The sequence below is a fragment of the Spermophilus citellus genome (assembly GCF_964194105.1).
Source record: "Spermophilus citellus genome assembly, chromosome: 3".
Classification (NCBI taxonomy): Eukaryota; Metazoa; Chordata; class Mammalia; order Rodentia; family Sciuridae; genus Spermophilus; species Spermophilus citellus.
Window position 1 is genome coordinate 30384546 of NC_138184.1, and position 12811 is coordinate 30397356.

The 12811-nt window shown below is 35.2% G+C and overlaps 1 protein-coding gene across 1 annotated transcript in view; it reads left to right on the forward strand.

The window, feature by feature from the left end:
* DYNC1LI1 (dynein cytoplasmic 1 light intermediate chain 1) overlaps window positions 1-10687 on the forward strand; it is a 34360-nt gene extending 23673 nt beyond the window's left edge. Inside the window, exons 7-13 of the mRNA XM_081285665.1 lie at window positions 2888-3023; window positions 3584-3695; window positions 6273-6332; window positions 6461-6505; window positions 7206-7326; window positions 8194-8346; window positions 9785-10687. Of these exons, the coding sequence (XP_081141791.1) occupies window positions 2888-3023; window positions 3584-3695; window positions 6273-6332; window positions 6461-6505; window positions 7206-7326; window positions 8194-8346; window positions 9785-9897 (740 nt within the window). The 3' untranslated portion in view covers window positions 9898-10687. The remainder of the gene's footprint in view (window positions 1-2887; window positions 3024-3583; window positions 3696-6272; window positions 6333-6460; window positions 6506-7205; window positions 7327-8193; window positions 8347-9784) is intronic.
* The last annotated feature ends 2124 nt before the right edge of the window (window positions 10688-12811 follow it).

Sequence of the window (12811 nt, forward strand, 5' to 3'; positions counted from 1 at the left end):
ATGTTTAGCTAAGACCTATTGGATTGGAATTGTACAAAATGTAAATGGAGAATCTGTACTTTTTAAAAGTATTATATTTATGACCACAAGATTGGAAAACCCATCATAGGCAGCCTTTTTAATTTAGATTGCGGGGATTAAGTGAGCCAGTGAGTAACATTTACTACTAAGAGAAAGAGGAAATGAGAGTTACAGTGAATGTTTTCAAGAGAATTCACAGTTGGAAACTCAGTCACACCTTGAGTACACTGAAGAGAGCTAGCTATTCCCTCCTGCTCCTGTTTGATCAGATATTTACAATTATATTCCACAGCCAGATCTTTTGAGTGTAAGAGTAATTAAATTATAACATTAGGAATAGTAACAAGCAATGAAATTTTATTAGGGATAGATAATAATAAGCAATACATACATGTTCCTAATATGTGCAGTTTATAAATCATTTTATTAATGGACAGTTAGTTTAGAAGGCACTTAGAGAAAGCTTAGCTGGATAGATGACTTGACACTGGCAGCTTCTCTTTCCTCTTTCTTCAGATCTTTCTCTCTTCATGGGCCTTTCTTTTTTATGTCACCTAATGGTTGAGTTGCATTGCATTAAATAGCGCTTGTCTACATACTATCAAGAAATGGGAGTAATTGAAATAGAAACTTAGAGACTTTTGATTATCTTTGAAAAATAGAAAATTTGAGAATAGTCTCTTTATAAACACTTTTTAATGCTGTACTTGAAACTGTAAATATAAAAATGTAATCAAGAGGGAAACTGTCCACTAAAATAGACTTTTAGAGCCACTTGATTTTTAAAAGAATACAAAATGTGAGAAGTCACTTCAAGTTAGTGAGGTATATGTTTATCAATGAGTGAAGGTGACTGTTCAAAATCATTTTTATTTAAAAATTTTCAGTTGCAATGCAGATTTGTCAACTATAGAAATTTTGAGGGGGTTTTTTTGGTACCTGGGATTGAACCCAGGGTTGCTTAACCACTGAGCCACATCCCCTGCTCTTTTTTATATTTTATTTAGAGACAGGGTCTCCTTGAGTTGCTTAGGGCTTCGCTAAGTTGCTGAAGCTGGCGTCAACTTTGATTCTCCTGCCTTAGCATCCTGAGCTGTTGGGATTACAGGTGTGTGCCACTGTGTTTGGCAGAAATCTCGGTTCTTAATACGGGCAAGATCATTAATATAAAGTTCACACAATTAAGCCTCTGCTTAAAGTTTTAATTTTTTTTTCCAGTAAGTTAAATTAAGCAGTACTAGTTTTAGATTCATAAACTTCAGGCTATGTCCTAGAAAATGTGAGTAACCAGTTCAGAAGTTAGACCACTCCCAGCATTTCATGTTGGCTTAAGTCACCATCTCTTTCTAGGGAACACAATGATCAGTGCTAAACTGTGATCCTAAGGGTTAGTTATAGAATTTATGTTAGCCACTATGAATATATCATTTGTCAATAGTCACATTGCATCTTTTTCTATAGGCTGCTTGGTCTTTTTTTAGATAAAAGGTCAAAGGTAGTCTGGGATTGTAGCTCAGTGGTTGAGCACTTGCCTCGCACATGTGAGGCACTGGGTTCGATCCTCAGCACCACATTAAAAATAAATAAATTAAATAAAGGTATTATGTCTACCTACAACTAAAATAATTTTTTTTAAAAAAAGATCAAAGGTAGAATCTGCTTTGATTAATATATCCTTGTGTGTATTGGTATTGTTTGAAGTGTGGGCCATTGTGTAGTCAGTTTTTTTCCCTACTGTGACTAAAAGATCTGACCGGAACAATTGTAGAGGAGTAAAAGTTTATTTGGAGGCTTAACGGTTTCAGAATTCCTAGGCTTTCTCCATTCCTTAGGATCAAGATGAGGCAGAATATCATGGCAGAAGAGTGTGGCAGAATATCATGGCAGAAGCAGCTCATATGACGATCAGGAAACAGAGCGATCTCCACTTGATAGATGCAAATATATATCCCAAAGCCACATCCCTAATACCCACCTCCAGCCTCACCCTACCATTTCAGTTACCACTCAATTAATCCCTATTGGGATTAATTCACCGAATGGGTTAAGACTCTCACAACCCAATTATTTCTCCTCTGAACCTTCTTGCATTGTCTCACACGTGAGCTTTAGGGGGACACCTCACATCCAAACCATAACAGCCATGAAATCTACTGTTTTCCTTGGGTCATCTTGAAAACTTTTCATTGGTAACAATTGACTCCACCTTTTCTCAATATTCGGTTGTCCGAGTCCTCTTTGAGCTGAGTCTCATGAGCTTTGTTCTGCAAGTCTTAATTCCTAGGATTAGTAAAAACTGTAAGAAATATTTTTTTGAAAAGGCAAAGAATTATTGACAAAAATATCCCCTCCTTCATGAAGTTTAAGGATGGTTAAAATCAAAATTCTCTCTTTATGTCCTTTAAATGGTTGTATGCATATTACTAAATTTACCTTTACTTCTTGGCTTAATGAGGCTTCTATCCTTCTAAATTAAATTAATTATGTAAACATTTTTTTTAGATTCTAGCCCATTTGTAAGTATTTTATATTGTTTTGTCAGTGCTGGGATTGAACCCAGGCCTTTTGAATGCCAAGTTATATAACCTTGGAATTTATTTATTTCTTTATTTTTAAATATTTATTTTTTAGTTGTATATGGACACAATACCTTTATTTTATTTATTTTTATGTGATGCTGAGGATCGGACCCAGGGCCCCAGATGTGCTAGGTGAACACTCTACCCCCGAGCCACAACCCCAGTCCCTGGAATTTATTTTTTTAAACTAACAGGCATATAGATGTAAAGGTTAAGCTGAGAATGCACAGTTTTATGGAAACTATTTATAGAATTTGTCCAAAATTTTCTTTAATTATATTATTCAGATGGTGCAGCACTTATTTACACTTCAGTAAAAGAAAATAAAAATATAGACTTAGTATATAAATACATCGTTCAGAAACTATATGGATTTCCTTATAAGATTCCTGCTATTGTTGTGGAAAAGGATGCAGTATTTATGTAAGTATACTGTTAAATGTGTGCATTATTGCTACTACTTGATGAGCCACCATTTTCAGGTTTGAGATGGGACCAGTAGACCTCTCCATGATGAGTAGGTGAGAATCTGTTCCTCGATTATTTATTTATTTCCTGGCCTTAGTTTTATTGCTGGTTGTTTTGAAAGGCCTTTGCCATGTAGCTGAACTTTCTATTAGTATATCTATATTAGTATATCTACTAATTTTTTAATTGATTATGATACATTTTGACCAAATATGTAATCTGACGTGCTTTTAGAAAGTTAACCTGAATAAAACTGAGAGGTAATAATTATTGCCCTCTCCCCCAGAAAAAAAAGGGGGGGTAAAACTATATAATAACATTTAAACATAAGGAATTTGGTAATCATTTTAAGTAGAAATTAGTGAAATAAAAATTGAACATTATAATAAAAATTAATTAGTTTTCCATATTGGTCAAATTGACTTCATTAAAATACTCCTTTTACATTATTGTGGATTGAATGAAAAAAAATATGTTATAAATGTTTGAGAATTTACATATCCATTTTTTTACAGTCCAGCAGGGTGGGATAATGATAAGAAAATAGGAATATTACATGAAAACTTTCAAACATTGAAAGCAGAAGATAATTTTGAAGACATCATAACTAAACCACCTGTCCGAAAGGTAACAATTTTAGTAAACAGTTTCCATATTTCGGCTTTTAAACTGAGAGGTAGGCCATAACTTTAAGGTTGTAGGTAGAAAAGCAAGAATGTCCTGTACAATCAGGGGAGTTTCAAAGTGTAATTTGTGTGTTTCTAATGTACAGTTCATATAAGGATTTGTTTTAGCAAAGTATGAATCAACTATTCAGTCACTGAATCTTGTTAGCCTTAGGCATATTTATATAAGCAAATATTATTGCTGAATATATTAATATAGTGCTTGGGAAATCAAAGGGTGGCACAGTGAATATGTGGATCTTGAAATAATTTAAATAGCTGGGCGCAGTGGCACATACATGTAATCCCAGCAGCTACCAACACTGAGACAGGAGAATCTGAGTTAAAAGCCAGTTTCAGCAAAAAGAGAGGCACTAAACAACTCAGACCCTGTCTCTAAATAAGATACAAAAAATAGGACTGGGGATGTGGCTCCATGGTCGATTGCGCAAGTTCATTCCCTGATACCCACCCCCATAATTTTTTTTTTTAAACAGGTAGAATCTGTGAACTTTACAGTTTATAGCTGAGCCAAAAGCCAAAAAAAGGTTGCTAGGATAGTTTTCTTAGTTCTACCTATTGAGACAGATCTCAGATCTTTTCCACAGTTACTAGTTACATTAACCCACAACTATCCAAGAGTTTCCAGTTTTCTGTATTTTATTTTTGACAACCATGTTATTCTATAGCTGTTAAATCAGGTAATGTTCTCACATATACATCTTGATTTCATGTTAAACAATACATGATAGATACAGATGTAGGTGTTTCTCAAAAGTATAAAAAATTAATGTTTACATATAGTACTTTTCTCCGACTTCCTTTTGATTTAGACATGCATTTTAGAGGAAAATGATTTTGATTTAGTACATATTAGGATTCTTAAAGGAGGGGAGGGAAAGGTGAAATGCTGGTATATAGATTCTGCCTATTTAAATAATGGGGAATGATACTGGCCAAATTATATTGTTATACATCATGTGTATGTATGCATATTTAGCAACAGATCTCACCATCATGTGTAAGTATAATGCACCAAAAAAAAATATGAAAAAAACGTTCTTAAGAATCCAAACATTTGTTGGGCATAGTGGCACATGCCTGTAATCCCAGTGGCTCGGGAGGCTGAGGCAGTTTAAAGTTTAAAGCCAGATTAAACTGATATTGCAAGTTTAAAGCCAGCCTTAGCAACTAAATGAGGTCCTAAGCAACTTAACAAGACTTTGTCTCAAAATTTAAAAAAGGGCTGGGGATATGGCTCAGTGGTTAAGCACCCCCGGGTTCAATCCCTAGTACCTCCTCCCCACAAAAAAATCCAAATATTCACAAAGTAGAGCATCTATCTTTTGTTTTTGGGTTATTGGTAATAAGTGAGCTCAAATGAAAATTCAATTGACACATATTTAAATAGATTTGGATAGCTATTAAAAGAAATGCATACATCAGAATTAAATAACCCAGCAAAAATGTTTCCCATTCTCTTACCAACAAATTATACTTTTTAAGTTTTCTTTTTATTTTATTAATTCCTCAAATACTTATTGAGCACCAACTCAGGCACTGTTTAGGTACTAACTGGGAAGGAGGAGAATGCAAGCAATAAACTTAACTCATAGGTCGTCCATTGAGTTGGGAATAAGGGTTATGAAGATAAAGCAGTGTGTGCAGAGAATAAGGGGACTGGGCCTTGAGGGATGCTGTTTTAGAGAAGGTCCCCCTTGTAAAAGGGCAGAATGTTGAAGGCAAGAGGAATATGAAAGTACAAATGCTCCCAGGGAAAAATGTGAAAGCAAGGTAGACCGCAAAGAGCTGTGAGGTAGACAGACCTGGTGGGAGATGAAAGGCAGAGTTAGAATCTTTGGGGACTTTATCATTAGGTCGTGGTAAGGACTTTGGATTTTACTCTGAGTAGGATGCAAAGTGTTGAGAGCGTTTGAGCAGAGGCATGATGTAATCTAATTGAACCCTTTGACTCTTGAGAAGAAAATAGACTGAGCCTGTGTTATACAGCAAGAGTAGAAGCAGGAGACTTTTGCAATTTTATTTCTAATTTCTTTAATTTCTAATGATTCAGCTGATAGAAGAGCATATATATCTGTTTCTTTTTTCTTTCCTTTTTTTTTTAATTGCAGGGAAACCAGAGACAAGTTGCATTTAACCCAACTGGGATATTACTGACCCTTTTAAAACACCCAGCAGTTATTCAACAAATTGTATAAGCATGAATGTGGCTCTAGGGCTGTGCTGTTAAAATACAGTAGTCATTAGTCACATGTAGCTTTCAAATGTAAAGTAAGATCAAAAAACTCACTTCCTTGCTCATACTAGCCAATTTCAAGTATTTAATAGCCACTAGAGGCTAGTGACTGCTGTATGAAATTTCACAGATATAGAACATATATATCATTACAGATAGTTATTGGTCAGCCCTACTAAAAGGGTCACTCGTGTAAATGTAAATATAGTACCCAGAAAATAAGTTATTAATGGTCTTAGTAAAATAAATTAAACTTGCTCATTTATGTATTGCTCGTTTCAGTTTGTACATGAGAAGGAAATTATGGCAGAAGATGATCAAGTATTTCTTATGAAGTTACAGGTATGAAATTGTATCAGAAGCAGACTTAATATAGTTAATGAATAAACTGTTCTTTTATGTATTTTAAAAATAAAGTGATACATGCTGTGAATGTCTAAACTAGGATTCTTTTGTTTTTTGTTTTTTAGTCCCTTTTAGCAAAGCAGCCACCAACTGCAGCTGGAAGGCCTGTGGTCAGTATTATAAATTTTGACATAATTATTAAAATTCAGTGCATTATTGTTTCTTTTTTAAATTGTATTCACATCTGATGGGTTTACTTTAATATAATTCTTCTGGTTGTGAAATTTTTTAAAAAATGTTTTTTCTTTATTTTGTTTTTATGTCGTGCTGAGGATTGAACCCAGTGCCTCACACGTCCTAGGCGAGCACTCTACCACTGAACTACAACCCCAGCCCAAGAAATGTTCTTTAAGTCTTTTTCAAAATATCTGAATCATATAAAGATGTATTTTGCAATGTTTTATTATGTGTCCATTACTAAATTCTCACAAGCTTGAGAAGCAGGTACTGTTCATTAGCCCCATTTTGCAGATGGGGAATCAGGGGCTTCAGAGGACATTGTGGCTTGCCTGAGATTATTTAGTTGGTAGGATATAAATCCAGATTGAAACCCAGATCTGACTCCAAACTTAATCTCATAACCACACCTCATTTCTTTATACATTTTCCCTTATCCACTGAAGGAAAAATTAGTATTCTAAAACGTGATGGGCCTTTGATATTCTATAATAATGAGGACAAGATTCCTAATGTTTTTGTTGATGGGTGGTAGTATAAAAGGCAGTAGAATAGATGGCGGATCATGGCAAGTAATTTGTGAATTTGAAAGTTTTAGGTTTTAGTATTTGTGGTTTTCCTATTTTTACCTAGGATGCCTCACCAAGAGTCCCTGGAGGCTCGCCTAGAACACCAAACAGATCTGTGTCATCCAATGTTGCCAGTGTGTCACCCATCCCTGCTGGGTCAAAAAAAATTGATCCAAACATGAAAGGTATATCTCTTTCTTAGAGAAAATAACACAATACATTGTACAGTGGGGAAGAAAATGTACTTAGCATCTCACCTAAATATAACTTATTTTCATTCTTGTGCAATACCCTCTAATCTCTGTCTCTGTAGACGTAATCTCATGGTTAATCAGATTCTAAACCATTACAGTATATTTACAGTATATTTTTAGTGTATCACTATGCACATGGTGAAACTTTTATTATGTTTAATCATTTTCCTATGGTAGGTCATTGGAGAAATTCATTTTTATACTATAATTGGTAATCTGCAATTACCATAAGGAAAAAATATGCAAAATAGTTGTCCGTGTAGGAATAATTGTGATAGATGGGATTAGTAGGTTGTACCTTTTGATGTCTTTCAAATGAAGTATTTAATGTTATATCAATATTCAGTGTTCCAGTTTTACCACAACCTAATTGTTATATTTTAAATACTAACAACCATTTCTCATCTAGTGGTATTTCTATTCCGTGAAATCACTTATTACTACCCTTTGCCCATTTATCTCTTAGAATTTCTAGTTTTCATATAGGATTGAGGAACTTTTTGTAATACTAAGACAAATATTTCTCAATGTTACTTGAAATGCTTTTGACCTTTTAATAACATTCTAATTTTTAAATTATCTTACACTTGCAGTTTACTCATTTGTTTTATGTATGAGTGTATTAAAGAGTATGAGTAGTTATTCAGCTAAAACTCAAACTAATATATCCTGAATATAGCTCTTAAACTTTTAGTCTCATTTGTTTTCTATGTGTGATTACTCTAATAATTTATGGGAAAAATCTAATGTTTTGAGTAGCTTTTTTGAAATTTTTTGGTATGTGTTTGTGTTTTATAGCTGGAGCTACAAGTGAAGGTGTCCTGGCAAATTTCTTCAATAGTTTGTTGAGTAAAAAGACTGGCTCTCCTGGAGGCCCTGCTGGTAGTGGTAGCCCTGGAGGTGGGGCTGGAGGTGGGAGCGGTGTTTTACCACCGTCTGCCAAAAAGTCAGGTACAGTTACTTAGAGCAAGTCACTTTTCTTTGAAAACAGCTTTATGGAGGTATAATTTACCTACAATGAAATTCACACATTTAAAGTGTACAGATCATTGATTTTTAGTATTTTTACAAAGTTGTGGAAAACATCTCCATAACCTCATTTTAGGACATTTTTTCATTTCCCCCAAAAGAAACTTCAAACCTTCCCTGTCTCTTAGCTTCTTAGTCCTAGGCAGTCACTTATCTGTTTTCTGTGTCAATGGTTTTCCCTGTCTGGACATTTCACATAAATGGGAATCATACACTCATTATGTCTTGTTTAACATAATTTTTGTTGTAGTTGTTATTTGGTACTGGGGATCGAAACCAGGGATGCTTTACCACTGAACTATATCCCCATCCTTTTTCTATTTTTTATTTTGAGACAGAGTCTTGCTAAGTTGCTGAGGGTCTCATTAAGTTGCTGGGGCTGGCCTTGAACTTGTGATCCTCCTGCCTCAGCCTCCAGAGTCGCTGGGATTACAGGCATGTGCCATCATGCCTGGCAAACATAATATTTTGAGGTTCATCCAGCATGCATCATTAATTCATTTCTTTTTATTGCTGAATAACATTCCATTGTGTAGATATGCCACACTTTTTTATCTATTCATTGGTTGGTAGATCTTTGGATTATTTCCTTTAAAAAAAAAAAAACTACTATGAATAATGCTACTATGAGCATTCATTTTTATGTGATCATAAATTTTTAATTCTCTTGGGTAAATACTTATGAATTCTAGGTTACATGGTAACTCTGTTGTTTTGTTTTGTGGTACTAGGGATTGAACCAGGGGCTCTCTACCCCGAGTTATATCCCCAGCCCTTTTATTTTGAGACAGTCTTGCTAAGTTGCTAAGGCTGGTCTCAAACTTGGAATCCTTCTGCCTCAGCCTCCCAAGTTGCTGGAATTACAGGCAAGTGCCAGTGGGTGCAGCAACTCTGTTTAAAATTTTTAAGGCCTGCCATGAAGTTTTTCAAAATGCTGCATCATTTTACACTCCCATCAAAAGGTTATGAGGATTCCAGTTTCTCATACCCTCTTCAGCATTTGTTATTGTTCATTTATAGTTACAATTCATTTGTCTTGCTTCCAGATTCCAAAATTTTGTTGCTGTTTTATTATTGTTTTAAGTTTATACTTTCTGACTGCGTAACTTTCTTATTTTTTGCTTTTATTCTTTTTGTCCTAATATTTTTATGAGATTAAATCATAGGTGCCAGTTTTACCTCCATTTAGTAACAGATCTCACAATTTAAAATGAGATAATTTATTTTTAAATTAAGGATGTTTAACTTCAGCATGTTTGATAAAATTAGTGAAGGAGTTGGCAATTTTAAGTGAAGACACATTGGCGTGGATACTTTAACTGTATCTAAATCTTATTTCTTTCCTTTTCCTTCAATGTAGGCCAGAAGCCTGTCCTATCAGATGTTCATGCAGAACTAGACAGAATTACCCGGAAACCAGTTTCAGTTTCTCCTCCAACACCTACATCTCCTACGGAAGGAGAAGCTTCTTGAAGATACCAAATAAAGCCATTTATTCAGTTTTCTGGGATAATGTAAACTTGCCTCTGCCTTTTCCTTCAAAGGTGGAATTAGGGAGCTGGAGTGCTTTTACAGATGGACTAAATTTATGTCTTTTTTTTTTCTTTGTGGCTGCCCATTTTTATAAAAGGAGCTATACAGAAGAAAAAAAATATTCTACATTACGTAGAATTGCTGTTTGCATTGCCATTTTTGCATAGGGAAGTAATTTTGGATTTTGAAAATCTCAAAATTTATAAATCTGAAATACAACCATGTGATCTTATTTTAAAGGCTAAATTATTATATAGGAGGGTTTAGAGAAGGGCAGACAATATGCAATTTGGACATTTAACTGACTTGGAAGTCCAAACTTGTTTTAGTTAAGACTATTTAAAATCATTTTTAAAAATTTGTGTGTTTTGCTGAAAAAGAAAATTGTCAGATTTTGCACATCACATAAATGTACCAATACCTGGGATATGCTGAGAAAACAGATAGCATTTGATACACTAGTCATCACTCAAATCAGTGATCCTATAAGTTGTCATCAAAATATGATTTAGATATTGGCCAAGATATGTTCTGAAACTGAGAAGGAAAGAAAGCACACTGCCTAAATGTGTAAAAGAAAAATGCAGAGGTTATGAAAATGTAAAGAGGTAACAGTCTTTGGATTTGTCTATACATATATATATATATATATATGGCTCTGCCTTAATATACTCCTTTTTTGTTTGTGACTTTCAACTGTAATCAGTTAATAAAGTATTTATTCTCTGCATTTGGGTTCAAATAACTTGTATTTTCTTATATAATTTGTCAGCTAATGAATAAGATTCATTAGGAATTTGAAATGTTTGGCTTATAGAATTACTGAGTATTCTGATCTTTCCGAGAGACAAATTAATATGAGATTCATTCTCCTTTAAGTTTCCTTAATTTGGGATTTTACCTTGATCAACACATTTTGTCCCACAGATACATTTTGAACTACAGAATCTTATGCCAACGTTTCCAGGGACTGAAAATACAACCATTGTCATTATTTAGTAGGAAGAAAAATTTGGCAAATGTGCTGGGCACGGTGTTGCAAGCTTGTAATCTCAGGGGCACAGGAGGCTGAGGCAAGAGGATTGCTTGTTCAGACCCAGCCTCAGCAACTTAAGACCCTAAGCAACTCAAAGAGACCCTGTCTCTAAATAAAATTTTTTAAAAAGGCTAGGGATGTGGCTCAGTAGTTAAGCGCCTCTGGATTCAGTCTCTGGTACAAAAAAATATTTTTTTTTAGATATTTTATTCATTTATTTATATGTGGTGCTCACACATGCTAGGCAAGTGCTCTACCACTGAGCCACAACTATAGCCCCTGTGATTCATTCTTTTTGGTGCATGCAGTGGTAAAAATTCTTATTGCAGCATAATATTCCAGTGTCCAAGTATGTCTATTATGCTATATCAATGAGTATGCACTGTTTTCCTATTGCTACTACAAAAAGTTCCCCCAAATTTAGTGGCTTAAAATAATACAAGCTAATCTTTTTTTTTTTTTTTGAGAGAGAGAATTTCAATATTTATTTTTTTAGTTTTTGGCGGACACACATCCTTGTTTGTATGTGGTGCTGAGGATCGAACCCGGGCTGCACGCACCCCAGGTGAGCGCGCTACCACTTGAGCCACATCCCCAGCCCTAACACAAGCTAATCTTACTAAAGGATGTCAGCAGTCCAAAATGAGTCTCACTAAGTTAAGATGTCAGCAGGGTGCATTTCTTTTAGAGGCTCCAAAGAAGCATCTGTTTCCTTTCTTCCCAGCTTCCAGAGGCAGCCTGTATTCCATAGCTCTCGGCCCCTTCTCCATCTTCAAAGCCAGCAATAATTTTTGGAGGGTGCAGGGGATACTGGAGATTGAACCCAGGAGCACTGATCTACTTCCCCAGTCCTTTTTGAGACAGGGTCTTGTTAAATTGCTGAGGCTGGCCTCAAACTTGTGATCCTCCTGCTTTAGTCTCCCAAATTGCTAGGATTACAGGCATGTACCACCACTCCTGGATCAGCAATAGTGTCTTCACCTGTCGGCAGCCACCACATTTCTTTCAACTTTAAAAGTTTTGCCTCCCTCTTATAAGGGCCCAAGTTCTTCAAGTGGGTCTACATATATAACGTACATGTGTAATGTGCTTTTAACAGGTTTTTTTTGCTTGTTTGTTTTCGGTTTGGGTACTGTGGATTGAACCCCGGGGCACCCTATCATTGAGCATCATCCCCAGCGCTTTTTATTTTGGTACAGGCCCACTCTAAGTTGCTTAGGGCCTCTCAAAATTATTGAACTGGGGATTTTCCTGCCTCAGCCTCCTGAGTGGCTGGGCTTACAGATGTGTGCCATTGTGCCTGGCCAACACTGTACACTTCACTCTTGCTTGTGTGGTTTCTGAAGAGAAGTCAGATAAAATTCTTTGTTCCTCTAACTGCTTTGAGGATTTTTCTTAATTTTTTAATTTTCTGCAGTTTGCATGTGATATATGCTTGTGTGTAGTTTGGGGGCATTAATTTTGCTTTATGTTTTCTGAATATCCCAGATCTCTTCGTTTGATGTCCAGTGATTTGGGGAAATTCTCAGTCACTGCTTCAGATATTCTGTTTCTTTCTCTTTCTTCTGATAGACCCATTACCCCTATCTTTTGTAGTTGTCCCACAGTTTGAATATTTTTTTTTTGCTTTCAATTTTGGAAGTGTCTATTAAATGCTCCAGCTCAGAAATGTCCTCAGCCTCAGTCTGATCTACTAATGAGCCCACCAAAGGCATTCTTTGTTCTTTTCTTATCTCTAGCATTTATGTTAAAGCTTTTTTAGAATTTCCACCTCTGCTTGCATTATCCATCTATTCTTGTATGTTTACTTTTTCCATT